This window comes from Strongyloides ratti, scaffold srae_chrx_scaffold0000002 (assembly GCF_001040885.1).
Source record: "Strongyloides ratti genome assembly S_ratti_ED321, scaffold srae_chrx_scaffold0000002".
Taxonomy (NCBI): Eukaryota; Metazoa; Nematoda; class Chromadorea; order Rhabditida; family Strongyloididae; genus Strongyloides; species Strongyloides ratti.
The window spans coordinates 2,569,883-2,590,295 of NW_020171510.1; the positions used below are offsets into that span (position 1 = coordinate 2,569,883).

At 18.2% G+C, this 20,413-nt stretch overlaps 5 protein-coding genes across 5 annotated transcripts; all 5 read left to right on the plus strand.

Moving 5' to 3' along the window:
• Positions 1 to 2,840: 2,840 nt before the first annotated feature.
• Positions 2,841 to 3,194, plus strand: SRAE_X000156000 (Gamma-aminobutyric acid receptor-associated protein; the record flags this gene model as incomplete). The annotated part of the gene is made up of 1 exon (XM_024650351.1): positions 2,841 to 3,194. One exon carries the CDS (start codon positions 2,841 to 2,843, stop codon positions 3,192 to 3,194), a length of 354 nt encoding a protein of 117 aa, XP_024499027.1.
• Positions 3,195 to 4,355: 1,161 nt separating this feature from the next.
• SRAE_X000156100 (General substrate transporter family and Major facilitator superfamily domain, general substrate transporter and Major facilitator superfamily domain-containing protein) lies at positions 4,356 to 6,278 on the plus strand (the record flags this gene model as incomplete). The annotated part of the gene is made up of 5 exons (XM_024650363.1): positions 4,356 to 4,375; positions 4,601 to 4,899; positions 4,946 to 5,505; positions 5,564 to 5,641; positions 5,688 to 6,278. 5 exons carry the CDS (start codon positions 4,356 to 4,358, stop codon positions 6,276 to 6,278), a joined length of 1,548 nt encoding a protein of 515 aa, XP_024499028.1.
• Positions 6,279 to 12,213: 5,935 nt separating this feature from the next.
• SRAE_X000156200 (Cation efflux protein family and Cation efflux protein transmembrane domain-containing protein) lies at positions 12,214 to 13,019 on the plus strand (the record flags this gene model as incomplete). The annotated part of the gene is made up of 2 exons (XM_024650374.1): positions 12,214 to 12,478; positions 12,562 to 13,019. The coding sequence occupies 2 exons, from the start codon at positions 12,214 to 12,216 to the stop codon at positions 13,017 to 13,019; spliced, it is 723 nt and encodes a 240-aa protein (XP_024499029.1).
• A 1,781-nt stretch (positions 13,020 to 14,800) lies between these two features.
• On the plus strand, positions 14,801 to 17,112 carry SRAE_X000156300 (Kinesin, motor domain and P-loop containing nucleoside triphosphate hydrolase domain-containing protein; the record flags this gene model as incomplete). The annotated part of the gene is made up of 5 exons (XM_024650385.1): positions 14,801 to 15,019; positions 15,062 to 15,253; positions 15,311 to 15,769; positions 15,827 to 16,834; positions 16,885 to 17,112. 5 exons carry the CDS (start codon positions 14,801 to 14,803, stop codon positions 17,110 to 17,112), a joined length of 2,106 nt encoding a protein of 701 aa, XP_024499030.1.
• A 1,579-nt stretch (positions 17,113 to 18,691) lies between these two features.
• SRAE_X000156400 (GPCR, rhodopsin-like, 7TM domain-containing protein) lies at positions 18,692 to 19,862 on the plus strand (the record flags this gene model as incomplete). The annotated part of the gene is made up of 3 exons (XM_024650396.1): positions 18,692 to 18,841; positions 18,891 to 19,541; positions 19,602 to 19,862. 3 exons carry the CDS (start codon positions 18,692 to 18,694, stop codon positions 19,860 to 19,862), a joined length of 1,062 nt encoding a protein of 353 aa, XP_024499031.1.
• Between the last annotated feature and the right edge of the window lie 551 nt (positions 19,863 to 20,413).

Consider the following 20,413-nt stretch of genomic DNA (forward strand, 5'->3'; position numbering starts at 1 on the left):
TAATTAAAATAAAATTTTTTACTTCTATTTGTAATACTTTTACTTTTTCCCTTTACTATATATATATATATTTATAAATAATATTTATATTATCAATGATTCATGAATAATTTACTTGTTTTCTCTTACAACTAATACATCGATAACCCATCAATACTATAAACCACCACGTGATTATTGTCTGTTAACAGTTAAAAATTTCAAAATATTTGAAATGAAAGATTTTTTTAAAATTATAAAAACAATTGAAACATATAGCTTTTATCATAATATTTAGAAAATTAAAACCAATTTAATGATAAAAAGTTTTCATAAATATTTACAATGTTTTTCAATAACATTTCATTTTACATTCAATATTATAACGTTATATTTTTTTAATATATTATTTAAAAGAACAAAAATCTTTTGTCTCAATATATATTCTTTGTTTTCTTGTAATAACAAAGAATTATAAAAATGAAAAAGTAGTTTTTAATGTGTTAGTTATCCAACAATTGATTTTTTTTTTTGTTATATATCTTTGTCTCATTTTATATATTATTATTATATAAACTATTGTTTCATAATAATTTCTTTGTGTCATTATAATATATTACATCATTGATATCAGCTGATGTTGAGTTAAATAACATTATTTTATATACATAGTTATTTCTTTTTTTAGGATATAAAGATAAATATAAAATATGTATTATAACATTTTTTTGTTCACTTCTTTTTTTTATATCATTACTGAACTTGTTGTTACTAAGATAATTTATATCTTATAATTTATATATATATAAATGTTTTTATTTTATCAATTAATATTTATTAACATTAAAAAAATTATTTTATATTAGATAAATTTTACAAATGTATGATACATGCATCAATTGAATTTAAAGATTATATTATTTTGAAATAATATAATTTTTTTTGGCCTCGTGACTACGAATCAATATAGATAAATATATAAAATTAATTTTTTTTTTAAAAGATATTTTGAAATATTTACCAAACTATTGTTGTCCTAGAGAAGATTAGTCAAATTTATTTGTTTATTTTTAATTAAAAATATAAATCTTTTAATAGAGTAATAAAGATAAGAGTGATGATTACATTTTTGAATATATTTAAAAGTTTACACTAAAAAAAAAAAGTTGTTTATAATATAATATATTATTTTATTTATAAAATAAGCTTCTCTTATTTTTTTAATGTATACGTAATTCTCAGTAATCACACGCATTTCAATGATATATATTTTGGAGGATGACTCCTATAAACTTATATCAAACACGTGGTATTACAATTAAAAAAAAAAGTATATAAAAGTTGTCATGTTATATCTAAGAGACTTTAGTTTTTATTTATGATTTATTTTTAATTTTACTACTTACAAATCAAGGATTTTTTTTTACTCGTTTCACATTATAACATTAGTTAGTATACCTTTCTTTTTGTCATGACAAAAAAAAAAAAAATGGTTGTTGTTTAAAAACAAACTGCGTTTTTTTTATTATTTATCTTTATAATTGTATTAAAAATGATAAAATATAAACGTATGGTGATATTTCTGGTTTATATTTAATGTTACAATAGGTTTACCTAACTTCTATTGATAAAATTTTTATTATTTATAAAAAAAATAATATATATATATAACTTTTTTTTTTCGAATAAGGTGAATGAATAGTATAAACAATCCATTTATCGTTCGTTTACTTTTTTTATGCTTACTTTATAAAAAAAAAGTCATATTAACTATATTTATGTAGACAATTTCTTCATTTTTTTTAGTATCATTAATTGATCAAAATGTGTTTAGTTATTATCATTACTTTTGGAAATATTATAGTAAGTAGGTGCAATTCTATCTAACAACTATTAATAAATTATAATTTTGTGAATGTTGTTTATCAACGTCATTTAATTATTTTTCATAACAAGAGAACATTAAAAAAAAGTTTTTTTTTTTCTACTTTAAATACATTTATATATATTTTACTCGCTTCTTGAATCATGTTATTTTTAGTCTTAAGGTTTATATCTTGTGACTGCTTTCTTAGGGTGTTGCTATATAGAAGAAAATAAATAATATATATATTTTGAAATAAAAGGTTGTCATATGAGAACTTTTTTTTACATAATATCTTCATACATACATTTTTAATACTAAAAAGCCTAGAACAACAAATTGACACACCCGAAATATTATTTTATAAAACTCTACAAAATTTTTATACGCAACATATGATTAAACAACTATTCTTTATTATTTACTTAAATTAATATAACTAAATATATTTAATATTCTTCTTCAACTTTGATTTTTAACCAATATTTTAAATTTATTATATTTTAAGTATTCATTAAATGTCAAATATACCATTAAATATTACAATTGAAGTGAGGATTTTGTTTTTATTTCTTTAAAAAATAATTTTTAAAATTTAATTGTTATTTTTATAGAAATAATTGTATATCTTTATATTTTTTTTTTAAAATTTAATTCTTTTTAAAATAATTAACATATTTATTTAATACTTTAATGAGAATTTTTCAAGAATTATTTTTTTAATTGAGTAATATTTCTCATAAAATTAATACTTAAGTATATGAGGAAATTATCACGTGTTATTGATTTTTATGTTTAGTTTATTATTTTATAATATTTGTTTAATTTTAAATTTATTATCAACTTTTAGTTGTATATTATAATAATAAGATATAAAAAAATTATAATCGATCATATTTTTTAATCATTTATCAAAAAAAAATCTATCATATAGAAGTAAATAATATTATTTTTTTTTTTAGAAAAATCAAAGACAACAAAAGCTATTATTTTAAGCATGAAGTGGGCATATAAAGACGAAAATCCATTTGAAAGAAGACTTGCTGAAGGCAAAAAAATTCGTAATAAATATCCAGATCGTATTCCTGTTATCGTTGAGAAACATCCAACATCAAGATTGAAAGATTTGGATAAAAAAAAGTATCTTGTTCCTTCAGATCTCACTGTAGGACAATTTTACTTTTTAATCAGAAAAAGAATTCAACTTCGACCAGAAGAATCTTTATTCTTCTTTGTTAACAATGTTATACCGCAAACCATGACTACTATGGGTCAACTTTACCGTGATCACTTTGAGGAAGATTTGTTTTTATACATTGCCTACAACGATGAAAGCGTCTATGGATCCTAAATAAAAAAAAAAGTATAAACATTTTACAATTATAATTTTTTTTTGGTATCAATTTTAAGATAATGCCAATAATTCATATTAAATAACTACCAATTTCCGTCAATACATTAGCAATTATTACACATACATTTAATTTGATCGTAATGTAGCTGTTTTAATTTAAAAAAAAAAATTGCAAAAAATATAAATAAAATATGTCATACAACTGAATGGTAAAAAAAAAAGAAAAAAAAAATATATATATATTTCAGAAAAAACAAAATATTACTTTGGTGGATAAAATTAATATTAAAACTTTTTATTTTATCTTAAAATATGTGATTGTTTTTTCATTATGTGCTTTTTGTATTCTATTTTCTTTCTGTAAATAAAATAAATTGACGGAAAATTATTTTACTTTAATATTTTTTTTTTAATTTACAAAACCATTTTAATAAATAAGATTATTTTTTAAAAAGAAACTATTATTGATAATAGTTATCTTTATATCAAATACTCCTATATAAATGCGAATTAAGATATCAAAATCTATTTTAATGTAACATGCTTTATTTTAATGATTATGTTGTAATATTATACATTTACTCTCATTTCAATATTATAATAAATTAATAAAATTCTTATAATATTTACAATATAAATTTTTTCTTTTTTTTAATTATTTATATAATTAAAATAAATTTTTAAAATTATGTGTACTTTTTTTCTACAAAATTTATCATGTAATAAAATATTGTTAAATATCATTGACATTTTTAAAGCAATTTAAATCATTTTCAAATTTTATATCTATTTTTTTTTAATTTTTTATTATATCTTATCAATAAAATATAACTTTTCTTTGACATTATATATAAATTAAAGCTAGTTGTAAAAGTATAAAATTTATAATTATTTAAAATATTTATTTTATGTGTATATGTTTTTTTTTCCATTAACAACATTTGCCATCAAACATTTTAATATTATTTTATAAATAAAAATTAAAGATAATTAGTATTAAAAAATTTATATTATTTGTTTTAATACATATTTCTATGTTATTATTTTGTTTAAATTTCCTTGCATCCCCAATGATATTATTACTCTTTTTTATTTTAATATTCTTATCCTTGATAATAACAACAAAAATTATACTAAAACTATACTTATCATAAGATAATGCATATATTTTCCTATTAGTAAGTATTATTTGTCAAGCTTTTTTAAAAATTTAAAACTACTTAATTATTTTGTATATTAATAGTAGTTGTTATAATATGAATTAATTTAGATGCTAAATAAAATAATTTTTTTTTTTACATTTTTATACTATTTTTCCGGGTTATAATCTGTATATCTATATTAATTTAAATTATAAAAAATTTAATATTTTTATTTTCTTATTTTTTTTTAAATTTATTTAGTAATTTAAAAAGAAAAATGTTGTCACCAGAAGGAAAAGATTACAAAATATTTGTATTGTGTTTTTGTGTTTCTGTTTGTAGTAATTTTATGGAAGGATATTCTAATTCATATCCAAATACTGCAATTATAACTTTTAAAAATTATATTAACAATTCATATATTGATAGAGATAATCCTGATGGTCTATCAGAAATTGCTTATTCATGGATATGGAGTTCTATTTTGAATGTATGGTTTATTGGATATCTTATTGGAACATTAATAACTCCATATTTTACAGATAATTATGGAAGAAGAAGTAAGTTTAATAAAATTAATATTATTATTATTATATAAATATTTAGCAACACTTATGTATGCAAATTTTGCATCATTTATTGGTACAATTATATCAACAGGTGCAGTATCATTACCTTATCCAGAATTACTATTTCTTGCTCGTTTAATTGCTTCAATCTCTAGTGGGACATCTTTTGGAGCATTAATTTTATGGATTCAAGAATCAACACCAACACATATGAGAGGAATTACAAGTTTTTTAAGTGAAACATCATTTATTTTTATGACTGTTATTGGAATGGGTTTTGGATTAGATAATATTTTTGGTAATAATTTAATACTTCTTATTGGTATTGGAGCTATACCAGCATTTATTGGATTTCTTTTAATGATACCACTAGAAGAAACACCAAAATATGTACTTATTAATCAAAAAAATAATAAAAAATTTCATAAAAGTTTGAATTTTTATTTTGGTGAAAATTATGATCATACAGAGATTATGGATTCAATTATGAAAGAGTCAGATGAAATTGAAACTAAAAAAGTTTTTCCATTAATAAAAGAAGTTTTTAAAACTCCAAATCTTTTAAAAGCATACATTATTGGAATACTAGCACTTCAAGTAATTTTTATATAAAAATATATTATTTAGTTAAAATATTTGTTTGTTTTTTATTTAGATTATTGTTGGAATTTGGCCAATTATATATTTATCAACAGATTTTCTTTCAGTACATTTTGATAATTTAACAGCTCAGGTATTATATATAAAAAAAAAATTTTTTTAATTATTTTATTTTTAAGTATTATTCTTTTGGATTAACTTTAGCATGTTTTTTCGCAAATTTACCTGGATTATTAATTATAGATCGTTATGGAAGACGTCCCTTATTTTTAATTACAGCTATTATAAATATAATAAGTTTAATTTTTTATATTATCTCAGATAGATTATCTCTTAATGGTTATTCGTATATGAAATACGGATGTGTAGGATCATTATTTACATTTGGTATAAGTTATGGAATTGCTTTAGGACCTATTGCATATTTTATAACAAGTGAAATGGTACCTCAAAGATCAAGAGCAGTTGTTCAGTCAATGGTATTTTCAACAAATACAATATTAAATTGTATCTTTAGTGAGATAACATACCCTTTATATAAATTAATAGAAGTCTACTGTTTTATTCCCTTGTTTATTATTCCATCAATATTTGCTGCCATCTATTTGTCAAAAAATTTACCTGAAACACGGGGTAAAGAAATATATCAAATTGTCAATGAAATGACAAAGAATAGTCAATCATATGGTTCAACTAACAACATTAGTATTACATCTGAAAATTCTATTAAATTAAGCAAAAAAGATTATGATTGTACAACATTTTCTTAAAAATGTTTTATTTAATTTTGTTTTTTTTTTCCTCTTATATATTATTTAATTTTTAAAAGTTTTAAAGTAATAATTATAGATGAAATATGATTGTTTTATTATTTTATTGTAAAATGATATCAATGATCTTTTAATTCTTTGTTAATGTTATTATATTACATAAAACTCATCAGTTTTTATAATAAATTTTATATATTTCATTGTTTAAATTAACATAAGTTATCTGTTTTATAAAAGTGTAGTATCACTTATAAACTATTAAATTTATTAATCTGAACAACAATGACTAGACTTATAAACAATTTTTAAAATGTTTATGTTAATGATCATCAATAAAATATATATTTTTTTTTCTGTTATTTATTATTATAAGTGTTTTATATTATTTAAATTTAATGCTTTATTTTCATTAAAATATGATTGCATAATATGATTGCAAAACAGGCATCTTAATATATCAAATTACAAAGTAAAAAATATATAATTTTAACAAAATATGTTTTTATAATTCATTAAACAGGTTCAATATCTTATTTATGAAAGAAACTTAAAGGTAATTTAACAGTAAATTATATCTAAATATTTAATATATTTTGTAGATAAAAATAGTTTATTATAAATATGACATTTTTAATTAATTAAATATCTTTTTCTATTATAATATACATTCATAAAAGTTATCTATTTAAATATATAGAAACAACAATCATTAAAATTATAAATAAAATAATATTATTAAAATTAATTACATATTTATTTACAAAATATTTTATTTAAAAATTTTTATCAATAAACAAATTTAACAAAAAAAAATTATAAAAATATTTAATAATATTATAATATTACAATATATTAAACTTTATTAAACTTGTCTATGTGTTATATATCACTTTTTCACCGACTCACATCTTTTAATTATTACTCTCTCAGTGGATTTGTTATTAAAAAGCTAAAAAAAAATATCAATTAATATCAAACCTTTTATCAAAATATTTTATCAAGTATAATTTTAATCAGGAGAAAAATTAAGTTGTACTGTAGTTGAATTTTCATCCATTTATACATTTAAGTAATATTTTTTTTTCTTATTGTTTAATAATGATAGAATCCTAATATGAGTCTAACATGATCTCATGATATTATCAATTAACATGAGAATCATATAGACCCATGTTAGAAGTACATCTAACAATAAAAAAAAAACATTACCTTTGAAAAAAAAAATAAAATTTCCAGAAAAATATATTAATAATTTGTCATTATTTTCCAATATATCAAATTATTCTTTAAAAATATTCTGAGTTGTTATAAACAAAAGAAAAATCCATAATGAGTCTAGTTTGATCTCATGAGTTCTTAATGCACACGAGATACAAATAGGCCCATTATGGAAATTCCCTTTGACAACAGTAGATATATCTTATTTGAATTGATAAAATATATGTTTATATTTAAATGATTTTTCGTCTATTTGATAAAAAAAAAAATAGTGATCTGATAAGGAATCTTTGCAATTCCACGATAAGTCTAATTTGATCTCATGAAATTATAATCAACATGAGAAAGCAAATAGACCTATGATGGAAATGCAGTTTTCACATATCAGGCTCACTAAAAATTTTTAAATTAACTGTTAAATATTTTATAATGTCTTTTATATACATATCTACATAAATTGAAGCTAGTTAGTGATTATGTCTGTCTATCAATCATTCATTTGATTTTATTATTATTATTTAAATTATAAAATCAGCCAATTAGAAAATTTGTACTAAGATAGTTAAACTTTTCTATCATTTAAATTTAAAGAATTATATACACATATAAATATAAATATATATATATATAATTACACAATTCTAAAAGAACAAGTATGATGATAGTTAAGATGAATGTCTTTATATGTTTTTTTTTTATCGTCATTAGTCTTAAAATTAAATAATACTACAAATATTTTATATTTTCAATAGTTGCGCTTTTATTCTATGAAATATATATATATATATATATATACATATTTCTTCCAGATGTGATGAATGTTTTTTTTAATTATAAATTATTTTCACATGGTATTTAAGAATAATGACATTAAAATGTTTCTAAAAAAGTTAAAAAAAAAAAAAAAAGAAAAGAGAACGAACAATTTTTACTTTATAGTTCTTTTCCAACATATAAATCAATACATATTGTTAGAAATATATTAACCTATTTTAAAATTATATTGAGGTATATAATTTGTAGTACAGATACTTTAAACTCAAGAACAGGGGTATTAAGATTAAATATTTTTATTCAAAAGGATACTTCAAAAAGCATAAGTAGTTATAATCAAAAAGCTTATCTGTTATAGTATAAATCATTATAACGACGGAAGTCTTACCTTCATAGAAATATTCAAGAGAAAATCTCTATCATAATTAATTTAACTTTTGGATTACTATAATTAAGTAATATACAAAAGAAAGCATAATCTAAATGAGTTATTATAATCTATTAACTGACCTCAATGAATTATATATAAATATATATATTATAAATATATATAATATAATATAATATATATTATATATAGTATATATATATAGAGGTGTATTCAGCAACCACTAAAACATTTAGAATGATATGCTTGCTTTAAAACTATGGTTATTTATACCATTACAAAAGAGATGTGTTGGAAGCGAATACATTAACACTATGATGTATAATATCAATTACACGTATACATTTTGGAGACAGCCTCTTTTAAATATAACCAAAAATTCGTTCTACCAGAAGTGTATAATGTTTATCATCACATAAATCGTTATACAAAACTATACATTTTTATTAAAAAAAAAACATATTTAATGAATAGTACAATATATATCATATATATATATTTTTTTTATAAAGATTTGTAATTCAAAAAAAAAAACCTATATTAAATATGAGTTATATATATATATATATATTAATTTTTAAATAAAAAAAATTTTTTTTTTCCATATTTTTAGTACTGTATTTTAAGATTATAATAATTTAAATGATTGTGATGATAATTATATTAAAAGGAAAATATCTAAATATATAACCTATTTTAAAAGATGATTAATAATTATTTAAAAATATAAATTAATAAAATTGAGAGGGGTATATAGAAAAATGATACAATATCTATTCTGATTTCTATAATAAAATATAAAATTTATAAAGAAATATCTAATTAAATATGATATATATATATATATATAACAACTAAAATTATTTTTCTATAAAATAGTATAAGATCACAAAACTAATAAATGATGTGTTGGCCATTTGTCTATTTGAACTTTATAGAAAAATATTTCTATATATATAGGGAATGATGGCTTTCATTTGATCAACAGACATATAGAAAAAGGCGTGCTTTATAAATAAAAATGTTGCTGTGTATAATTTTCCCCATTAACATTATAATATGTATATAAGAAAAATCTAAAATGTTATAGATGTGGTAGATAATATATACATATGAATAAGTATGTATATGTTGTTGAACTATAACATTTGTTTTGCAGACATCAAATTAATGTCTATGAATCTATATGATATATACATATATATAATGTATACATTTTTATTACAAAGTTATATATATATATACTAATGCGTGGTTCTAAAAGAAGAATTAATGGATTGATATATAGGAGGTTTCGGCTACGAAATACACAATCATTTACCAATATATATATATATATACATACACCTATATGCTTAAATTTTTATGAAAAGCCTCAATAACCTTCTTATTCACATATATACTTTAAAATCAATCCTTAACCAAAACGCCAACACTCTATATAATAGTTACTATGATTGCTACAACAAAATTTTGATGTATCTTGAAATATATATATATATAATGTATAAAAATATAATTTGTGACATACATATAATATATATAATATCATTTAAAAATTTTAAAAGTATATGAATAAAAAAAAAAGATAGTTGACGTGGAGGATGCTGATATAATGTTATATGATTTTCTTAACCTTTTTACTTGACATATAAATTTTTGTAAAATCAAATTGATATTTTCTTGATAAGATCAAAAATTGTTACACATAAAAAATTTTAAGCTTTATAAGATAAAAATTATAAGTAATTAGTAAAACATTATATATTTAAAAGAAAAAAAGAATTTATGATAGGGATTTTCAATTATTTTATTAAATTTTACAAAAATTAACTTAACTTATTTATCATGATTATAAATTTCAAATGATATTATTCGAAAATTATACCAAAGAACATATTTTTATTTATTTATAAAAAAAAAAATCAAAAATTCTCTTAAATTTACAAGGTTAAATTTTATTACACATTGAACTTAATTATCAAAAACAGAGATAGAGCATTCTTTTACACTTTAACAATCAATCATTATTAATTAATATTAAAGTTTTTTATAAGAAAATTAATTACTTTCTAACATTTCATTTATATGAATTTTTATAAAAAAGAAGGTTATCTTAAAAACTTTTATTGACATTCTAATAAGAAATTTTTGTCAATGACAAATATATATATATATATATATACTTCATTTTACTAATTTTTTTTCTTTTCTCATACAATTAAATGTTAAATCATAGTTTGTTTTTTATTTTAAATATCAAAGATAAGTTTTTACGAAAATTTGTATCAAATTTAAACATTTTTAGTGAAAAGAATTTTAAAAATGTAAATATACATCGATAAGAAAGAAAAAATTATTTATCTTACCAAATTATAATTATTTTTTATAGATCTTATAATAGAAATAAATTGATAGTTTATATTTATAATATTAAGAATATTATTATATAAATATATACATATGTATAATATTATTTTCCCCATTCCCGTTAATCAGATATTTTTTTGTTATAGGTAAAAAAAAAAAGATGAGAAAGATATCTAGCATATATAAACAAGAATATATATATATATATATATATATATATTTTGTTTAATTTCTAAATATATGCACATTAAAAAAAGATTAATGTAAACTGACTTTTAGAAATTATAAATGAGCATCATATGAAATGTTTAAATATATATATCAAATCAACTTTGTTGAAAATTAAAATAAAAAAAAAATAATTGGTGGTAAATGAATAAGTAAAAAAAAAAAATTCGGTGATTTTTCAATATGCCAATCAAAGTAAAGACAGATTATTTATAAAATGACACATTAAAAGAAAGAAATGTAATTTCATTATACTAAGAAATGTTAATAAGATTATAAAATATATTGGTATGAAAAAAGTTTTTATTAAGATTTTTAAATATAATAAAAGCAATCAAATTGATTAGTCATATAATTTAAACTATTAAAAAGTAAAATTTATTTGCATTAAAGATAATATATATAACTTTAACTGTTTTAAAATAATATAAGTCAATCAAAATTTGTTGTAGTTTTTTGTGTACCATTATATAAAAGAAGTAAAGAATTTAATTATATATTTGAATTATAAATAAACAAATAAATGAATACGTTTTTGAAATATGCCGAAGTCAAATTAGTGATGTAATATAATCTCTATTTTATTTGTATAATAAAAACATTCTTCAAAGGTTATAATAATTCAGGATATTCAAAAGTATTCTTTTCATTGTTATTGATTTTACTATTATTTATAAATAGTAAGATACATAAAGTATTTTACATATTATTTTTAATCTTATATCAACTGATACGGTATGATATATATAAAAGGAAAATATAAAAAAGGTTGTTATCTTATCAATGATTTTTATTTTATCATTTAAAATATAAAAATAAATTCATTAGATAAACAAATATATCATATCATTCTTTATTATCATATGTATGTCTTTCAAAAATATTGTTTAATCATTTTTCCTTTTTCTTAGGATTAATTATATATATATTAAATTTTTTTTTTTAAATATTTTAATTATGTCTGAGATTGAAAGAAATATTGAATCAAATGTAATTGAAGGTAATCAAATAAATGAAAATAATTTTAATGAAATTAATTTAAAAGAAAAAGATATATTTGAAAAAATTACAGGAATTGTAATAATAATTGTAATTTGTGAAACAATATTTGGAGTTATATCAAATAGTATATCATTATTAGCAGATTCATGTCGATTATTTGTTGATATTTTCATGTATTTTAACTTATCTAAAAATGTTACAAAAAAGCAAAAATTTTTAGGCAAGTATATAATACAAATAAATATTATTATAATTTTATTACATTTTTCTCACATAAATGTTATAAAATTTTTTTTTTTTTAGAATCACTTTTTGTATTTATTGGTATTGTATTAGCAATAACTTTAGCAGTATTATATATTATAATTTCAACTAAAAGATTATATTCAAATGACATTAAAATTGATTCAACAAATATGCTAGTTGGAGGTTTCCTAGCAATACTTGCAAATATTGGAATGTGTATAGTTCATGCATCAGATATTTTTAAACCAAGAAGATATACATTACTATCAGATTTTATTAGTATTAGACTACAACAATCATGTCATATTTTTATAAATCATGGACTTGGATTTATTGTTTTTATTTCAGCATTATTAATATATATTGATAAATATTATATATTTACAGATTCAATTTCTGCAATTGTAATGTCAATCCTAATTTTATCAAATACCTTAGCTATAATAAATAAATATCAAAGATATTTTATAAAGAAATATTCTTATATAGAAATATCATCTACAAACAATGAATAAAGAAAATATAAGTTAATAAAAGTATTATTACATATGAAATGATAATAAAAATAATAATTTTTGATATTAAAAAATACTTATTATGGTTAATTTATAAATACAATTATTGAATACACATCTGGAAATTTTTATTCTAAATGTCATATTGTTTTGGTTTTTTTTTTTCTTTTAATAAAAAGATTATTTGATGTTTGAATATAATGCATATACATTTATGTATTTTTATCAATTAAAAAAAAACACATAATTATATTGAAAATGCAAGAAAAATAATTATTAAAAAAAAATTTTTAAATTGGGTTTAAAAATGAGATATTTTAACTTTATGCTTTTTTTAGTATATTGATATTTGTTTTATAAAAATAATAAATTTATTGAGAAATCCTATCATATGTAGTACATATGAAATATGTCAATATAATATTAATATAAAATTATATAGATATACTGTGAGTAAAAAATTGTTTCTAAGCAATGTATTTTCAAAGGTATACAAATTTTTACTATTACTAATAAATAATTTATTCTATTAATTTTATTAACAAGCTAAATGTGTGTCATTTAATATAATAATAGATAATTTAAATTAATAATAAAATATATTATTAAATGTCATTTGTTACAATATTGGATACAAATTTTAAACATTAAAAAAAAACTTATTTTAATTATTTTATTAATTTGTTTTAATACTTTAAAATTTTAATTATAGTTATCTTACTTATAAACTGTAATATTTTTTATTAAATATTTTATATAAATTAAAAAAAAAAATTTAAACAACAATTTTTTATTTGTATAAATTAATAAGTTGTATTAAATTTAGTTATTATTTAAAAAAAAAGTAAAAAAAATGTGATTTTTAATATATTTTAAAAAATATTTCTTTAATAGCTTAAAGATATAGTAGTTTTTGTTAATAGAATATTATAATTATAATATAATTTTTTTTTACATAATTATTTAAATCGTTTATGTTTAATATTGAATACATAAATTAAAATATTTTAATTTAAACAGTGTAAGTTATATTTAATTATCACTTTATATTTATTATTTCTTTTTCATATGTTGCTAAGTGATGTAATCAAGAAACAACATATTTTTATATTAAAAAATTTTTACTGTTTAAGGTAAACATATAAAAAAAATTATATAGGTAAAAAAAAAAACTTTTAAATTATATATACATATATTTTGTCTACATTTATATTTTACCACCTTTAGATAACAAAAAAAATTTTTATTTATAAAAACATTCCTTTAGTAATTGTTTAATGAATTGATTAATCTTTATAAATTTTTTTATCTTAAATTAAAAAAATTTTTTTTAATTTTAATGCTTTTGATAACTACTATTTATTATAAAATATTATAATTATTCTATTTTTTTAATTATATATTTTTTTAATTTCAATATTATTACAATAAAATATTAATTAAATTGGTAATTTAATCCTTCACTTTTAATTTTTATTTATTATTTAAAGCAAGAAAAGTAATTCTTTTATACTATTATAAAATATTAATTTATTAAATATTTCTTTATAATGCTTTCACATAAATATAATTTTTTCATCTATTTTATAAAAATTTTTTTTTTTTTATATATACATATATAACTACTTTATTATATATTTTATATAAGAAAAGTAACTTTTTTCTTATATAAACGATTTATAATTATAAGATTATAAGAACAAACATCATTTTTTTTTTGTTAAATTCTCTTTTATTAAAATAATTATTAAAAATTAATTTTAGATATTAAATAATATAGTATGGCTGAATCTGTTAGAGTAGTATGTAGGTGTAGACCATTAAATCAAAGAGAAATTGATCTAAATTCATCAATTTGTGTTAAGATGGATTCAACATTAGGTGAAGTTTCTATATATGGATCTGATGATTCTGTTAAAACTTTTACATTTGATGGTGTTTATTATACTGATTCAACAGCTGAACAAGTTTATAATGATATTGTTTATCCACTTGTAGAGGTAAAGTTATATTTTATTTTTTTATAATTATAATAAATTTAGAATGTTGTTGAAGGTTATAATGGTACTGTATTTGCATATGGTCAAACAGGATCAGGAAAAACATTTTCAATGCAAGGAAATGATAAAATATCATCACAAATAGGAATTGTTCCAAGATCATTTGAACATATTTTTGATGCTGTCGCAACAACAACAGATTCTAAATTTATTGTAAAAGTTTCTTATGTTGAGGTAATTTTTAAATCATGTTTTATTTTATTTAAAAAAAAATTTTTTTTTTCTATTTAGATATATAATGAAGATTTAAAAGATCTTTTAAGTAATGATAAAAATTTAAAACTTGAAATAAAAGAAAATCCAGAAAATGGAGTTTATGTATCAGGTTTATCAATGCATATTGTACATAATATTGGTGATTGTCAAAAATTAATTCAACAAGGAAATTCAAATAGGCATGTTGGAGCAACATTAATGAATAATGACTCCAGTCGATCACATTCAATTTTTACACTTTATGTTGAAGGAATAAATTCAAAAACAGGATGTTTAAGAATGGGTAAACTCAATTTAGTGGATTTAGCAGGTAGTGAAAGGCAATCAAAAACTGGTGCCACGGGAGATAGATTTAAAGAAGCAACAAAAATTAATTTATCATTATCAGCTTTAGGAAATGTAATATCAGCATTAGTTGATGGAAAAAGTAAACATATACCATATAGAGATTCAAAATTAACAAGATTACTACAGGTAATAAATATTTGATAAAAATATAAAACATATTTATATATATGTTTTTATTTTTAGGATTCTCTTGGTGGAAATACTAAAACTATTATGATTGCTTGTGTTTCACCTTCAGATAATAATTATGATGAAACATTATCAACATTAAGATATGCTAATAGGGCTAAAAATATTAAAAATAAACCAAAAATTAATGAAGATCCTAAAGATGCTTTATTACGGGAATATCAAGAAGAAATTGAACGCCTTAAAGCTTTTGTTAAACATGGTGATAGCAGAAGAAAATCAATAGTTGACATTGAAGCAGAAAGACAAAAACTTCGTAAAGAATATGAAGAATCAATGAAAAAAATACGTCAAGAATATGAAAATGAACAAAAAAGTAAAGCAGCATTACAACAAGAGTTAGAAAATCTTAAAAAACAATATGAGAAAGCTTCTGTTGCTATTAATAATGAAGAAGGATCTGATGGTAACATAGAGTATGTTGCTGAAACAAAGAAAAAAATAGAAATGTTAGAAAAACAAATGATTGGTGGTGAACAAGCTAATAACGAATCATTAAAAGCAACTCGAAAAAAAAGATTAAAAGATGCTGAAACAAAAATGCAAAGACTTATGGATGCATTAGATATAAGAGCAGATGATCCACTTTTACATGTATATAATAATACACATGAAAAATTAGAAGCATTAACAAAGCAATATAAACAACAATGTCAAAAAATGAAAATGTACGAGAAAGAAATTAAAGATATTCAAAGTGAATTTGAGATAGATCGTTTAGATTATTTGGATACAATTAGAAAACAAGATAGACAATTAAAATTATTAAATCAAATTATTGATAAAGCACAAAATTATTTTAAAAAAGATCCATTATTAAGTAATCTAGAAAAATTAAAAAAAAATTCTATATGGGATGATAATAATGATTGTTGGATATTGCCAGAAAGTAATAATAGTGGTACAACAAGTCTTCCAAGCGCATATAAAGCAACTAATAAACCTCAAATAGAAAATTCATTATTATTAAAAGAAAGTAATGATTTAAAAAAATTAAAAAAAGTAAGTTAACATGATATAATTTAAAATAAATATTAATTATTTATTTATAGAAATTGGAAAACAGTACATCTGAAAATATATCAGAAACATATTTTAAAAATAAATTAACAAGAAATGTAGCTGAAAGGATAAAAGCTGACAGACAACGTTTTGATACGGTAAATTCATATCTTTTAGATGAAGGCTTATCAAAAGGAATAATATATACAGATGATATTTATGAAAGCAATAATTTAATGAGAAAAAAACCACAAAGATTAGAAGCTCTTACAAAATAATGAATTTTCATTTGTTTGATTCTTAGCCAAATAATTTCTATATATAAATATATATTGCAAATAAAAAATTATTATTAAATATTTATTATATAAATATCTTAAAAATAATTTTTCATATTTTTTAATAAAAATTTATAAGAATAATATATTAATTTTAGCAATTAATTAAATATTAGTTTTATTAAATATTCTATAAGTTTTTTGACTTTTTTTTTAAAAAAAATTAAATATGATAATTATATAACTTTGTCAGATAAATTTTTATAAATGTCATTTATTTATAGATAAAGATATACGTTTTAATATAATTATATTATTAGATAAAAATAAAAATATAAAAAATTATTTATATAATATTTAGTATATAATATTAATAATTTCAATTATATCCTTCACTATAAATTAATTTTTAACTATTTCCTATAGCTTAAAAAGTAAGAGATAGAGAGAAAAAAGTATTTATATTTTCATATATCGTATAACCTTTAATTAAAAAGAATCATACTATTTATATTCCTTATTAGCAAAATGATAAATATATATTCATTTATATATTTTATAGAAATAAATTTTATTATGTTGTTGAAGAAAAAATTTTTTTTTTCTTTCTTTGTACTTTTTATTATATATATTTCATTAATATACTTTAATAAAAATAAATTTTTTTTAACTTTTTTTTTAATATAGTATAAAATAATATGTGTTTTCCAAAAATATTGTATTTTTAAATAATAATTTTTAGTATATCCGTCCTCTCTTAAAAATTATAAAATGTAATTGTAAATAATTAAAAATAATATACTAAAAAAAATTTTTTTTTATGTTGATGTGTTTTAAACAAAAATGTAAAATATTTTTTGGAAAGCTATAAATTTTTATTATAATTTTTTTTTGTAATACTTTTTTGCTTAATAGTAACACATTTTTAATAAATATTAATAAAATTTTTTTATATTTATATATTAAACTAAAATTTTTTTATCTTTTTAAAAAACATACGTAAAAAATAATTTTTCTTTTTGATAAATATGCAATCTTCTATTGAAATTTCTTTTGTATTATATTTAAAAATTAAATAGTCATTTTTTTAAGTGTTTTTTAATTTTAATTGTTTTTTTTTTAAATTTCATTTTATATTTAAAAATATACATGTCATTTTTTTAATATTTAAAATATATTTAAAAATAGATACCACCTTTAATATAAGATTATCTCATATTTAAATTCGTTTAATTTATCAAATTCATAGTTTTTTTTTATCAAAATAATATTTAAATAGGCTAATATTTTTTACATCTTATTTTCAATTTAAGATATATTGAAAAACATTTTAATAATAATATATTTTTTTAATATACTATTTTATTCAAAAAATATGGTGAGTTATGTTGGCTTGGTAGGATTAATATTTATATTTTCAATTAAATTTACACTATTTGTAACATACATAATTTTGTCAGTCAAAACTAAACTATTAAATAAAAATAAAGTAATCTCTGAAAAAGAATACATACACAAATTGTTAAATGTTGATTTGAAAGAAGATATTGATAATATTGAATTAGTACAATCATCTCAAATGCCATCAGATGGTATTTTTTATCTTATATTATTAATGATTTTATGTGGTACTTTTTCAATTGTTGGAAATATTAATCAATTAGTATCATATTATTGTAAAAAAAAATTTTTTCCAAATAATGATAATATTTTTAACAAGAATACAAAAGTAAGTTAAAAATATATAATATTTATATTATTAAATATTTTTTTAATAGATTTTAATAAATTTATTACATATAATTTATTTACTTCTAACACTTGCAATACCATATTTAGTATTAGAAAGAATACAAGAATCATGGATTTTAGGTAATGAAACATGTATTTTTAATAGAATATTAATAATGCTTGAAAGATCAACAAAATTATGGTTAATAATGTTTATTACACTTTTTCAATATAAAGAATATACACAGTTAAAAAGACAATTACAAAATAGTACAACAAAAAATGATTATTTTTCAAAGTTTTCTCTTAAAATATCTTTATTTATTATGATTATTGTTAGTGGTTCACTTATACTTATAATGTTACCAAATTGTGGAGCATTTAAAATAATTCTTCAAACATTTTATATTGATACTATTAAAATTGACATCAAGCAAATAAAATGTGGAATTTCAGTATCTGATTTATATTTTTCAATTGTTTATGGATATTCATTTATGGTAGAATTTTTTATTCCAGGAATCATTTGTCTTACTATTATTATAAAATGGATAATATGTATTAAAAAAGATCCTAATCAAAACAATATTAGCTTAAAATATTTGTCATTTATAAAATCAGTTTTTATTTTTTTATTCTTATCATTTTATATATTTCTTCCTCATTGGTGTGTTCTTTTATTAAAAATATACGGTTATGTAAGTTATTAAAATTAAAAATTAATTAAAATTAAAATATGTTTATTTTTTAAATTATAGGATGTATTTGGTGATGATATTGCTGAATATTTAATATGGTTATTTGATGAATTATCAAATATTAATATATCACTATCTCCTTCAATTTCGTGGCTTCCTCTAATGTATTTATCGAATCATTTATCAGAAGACGAAAACAATGAATTAAGCAACAAAAAGTTTTATACAAGTAACAAATATATAACTAATTATAAAAGAAGTTCTACACAAAATGTAATTCAGCAAAGAAAATATAGAAGTACAAATAAAATAGAAAAATAAATTATCTAAGACAATTTAAGATATAATAATCATAAATATTTATAAATTTTATTTTTCAATATTTTAATTAATTTTATCAAAAATAGTATAATTATTATGATAATGCAAATTTTCATATAATTTTTTAAATGATATTAAATTTTAAACTTCTAAATATTAAATATTGCAATTTTTAAAAATTTAGTATTATTTAAAATATTAATAAATTATAAATACGATTTTATTAAATAAATATAAAGTAGTATTAATAATCCATGATGCATATTAGTTTTGTTTTAATTTATGAAAAGTGACATTAATTAAAACCATAAATCGAATTTGTTCAAAACCTCATGAAAATAATTATTTTATATCTATCATGTTTTTTAACATATTTTATAAATTTTACATTTGTTATTACATTTTATTTTGTATCTTTAAAATATCTTTATTTTCCTTCAAAAAAAATAATAATAAAAAAAAATATTGTTAGTAATGAAAAAAATTTTTATTATTTTACGTAAATTTTTTTTTAACGGAAACTTTTATGATTTTATGTTAAATATATGTTG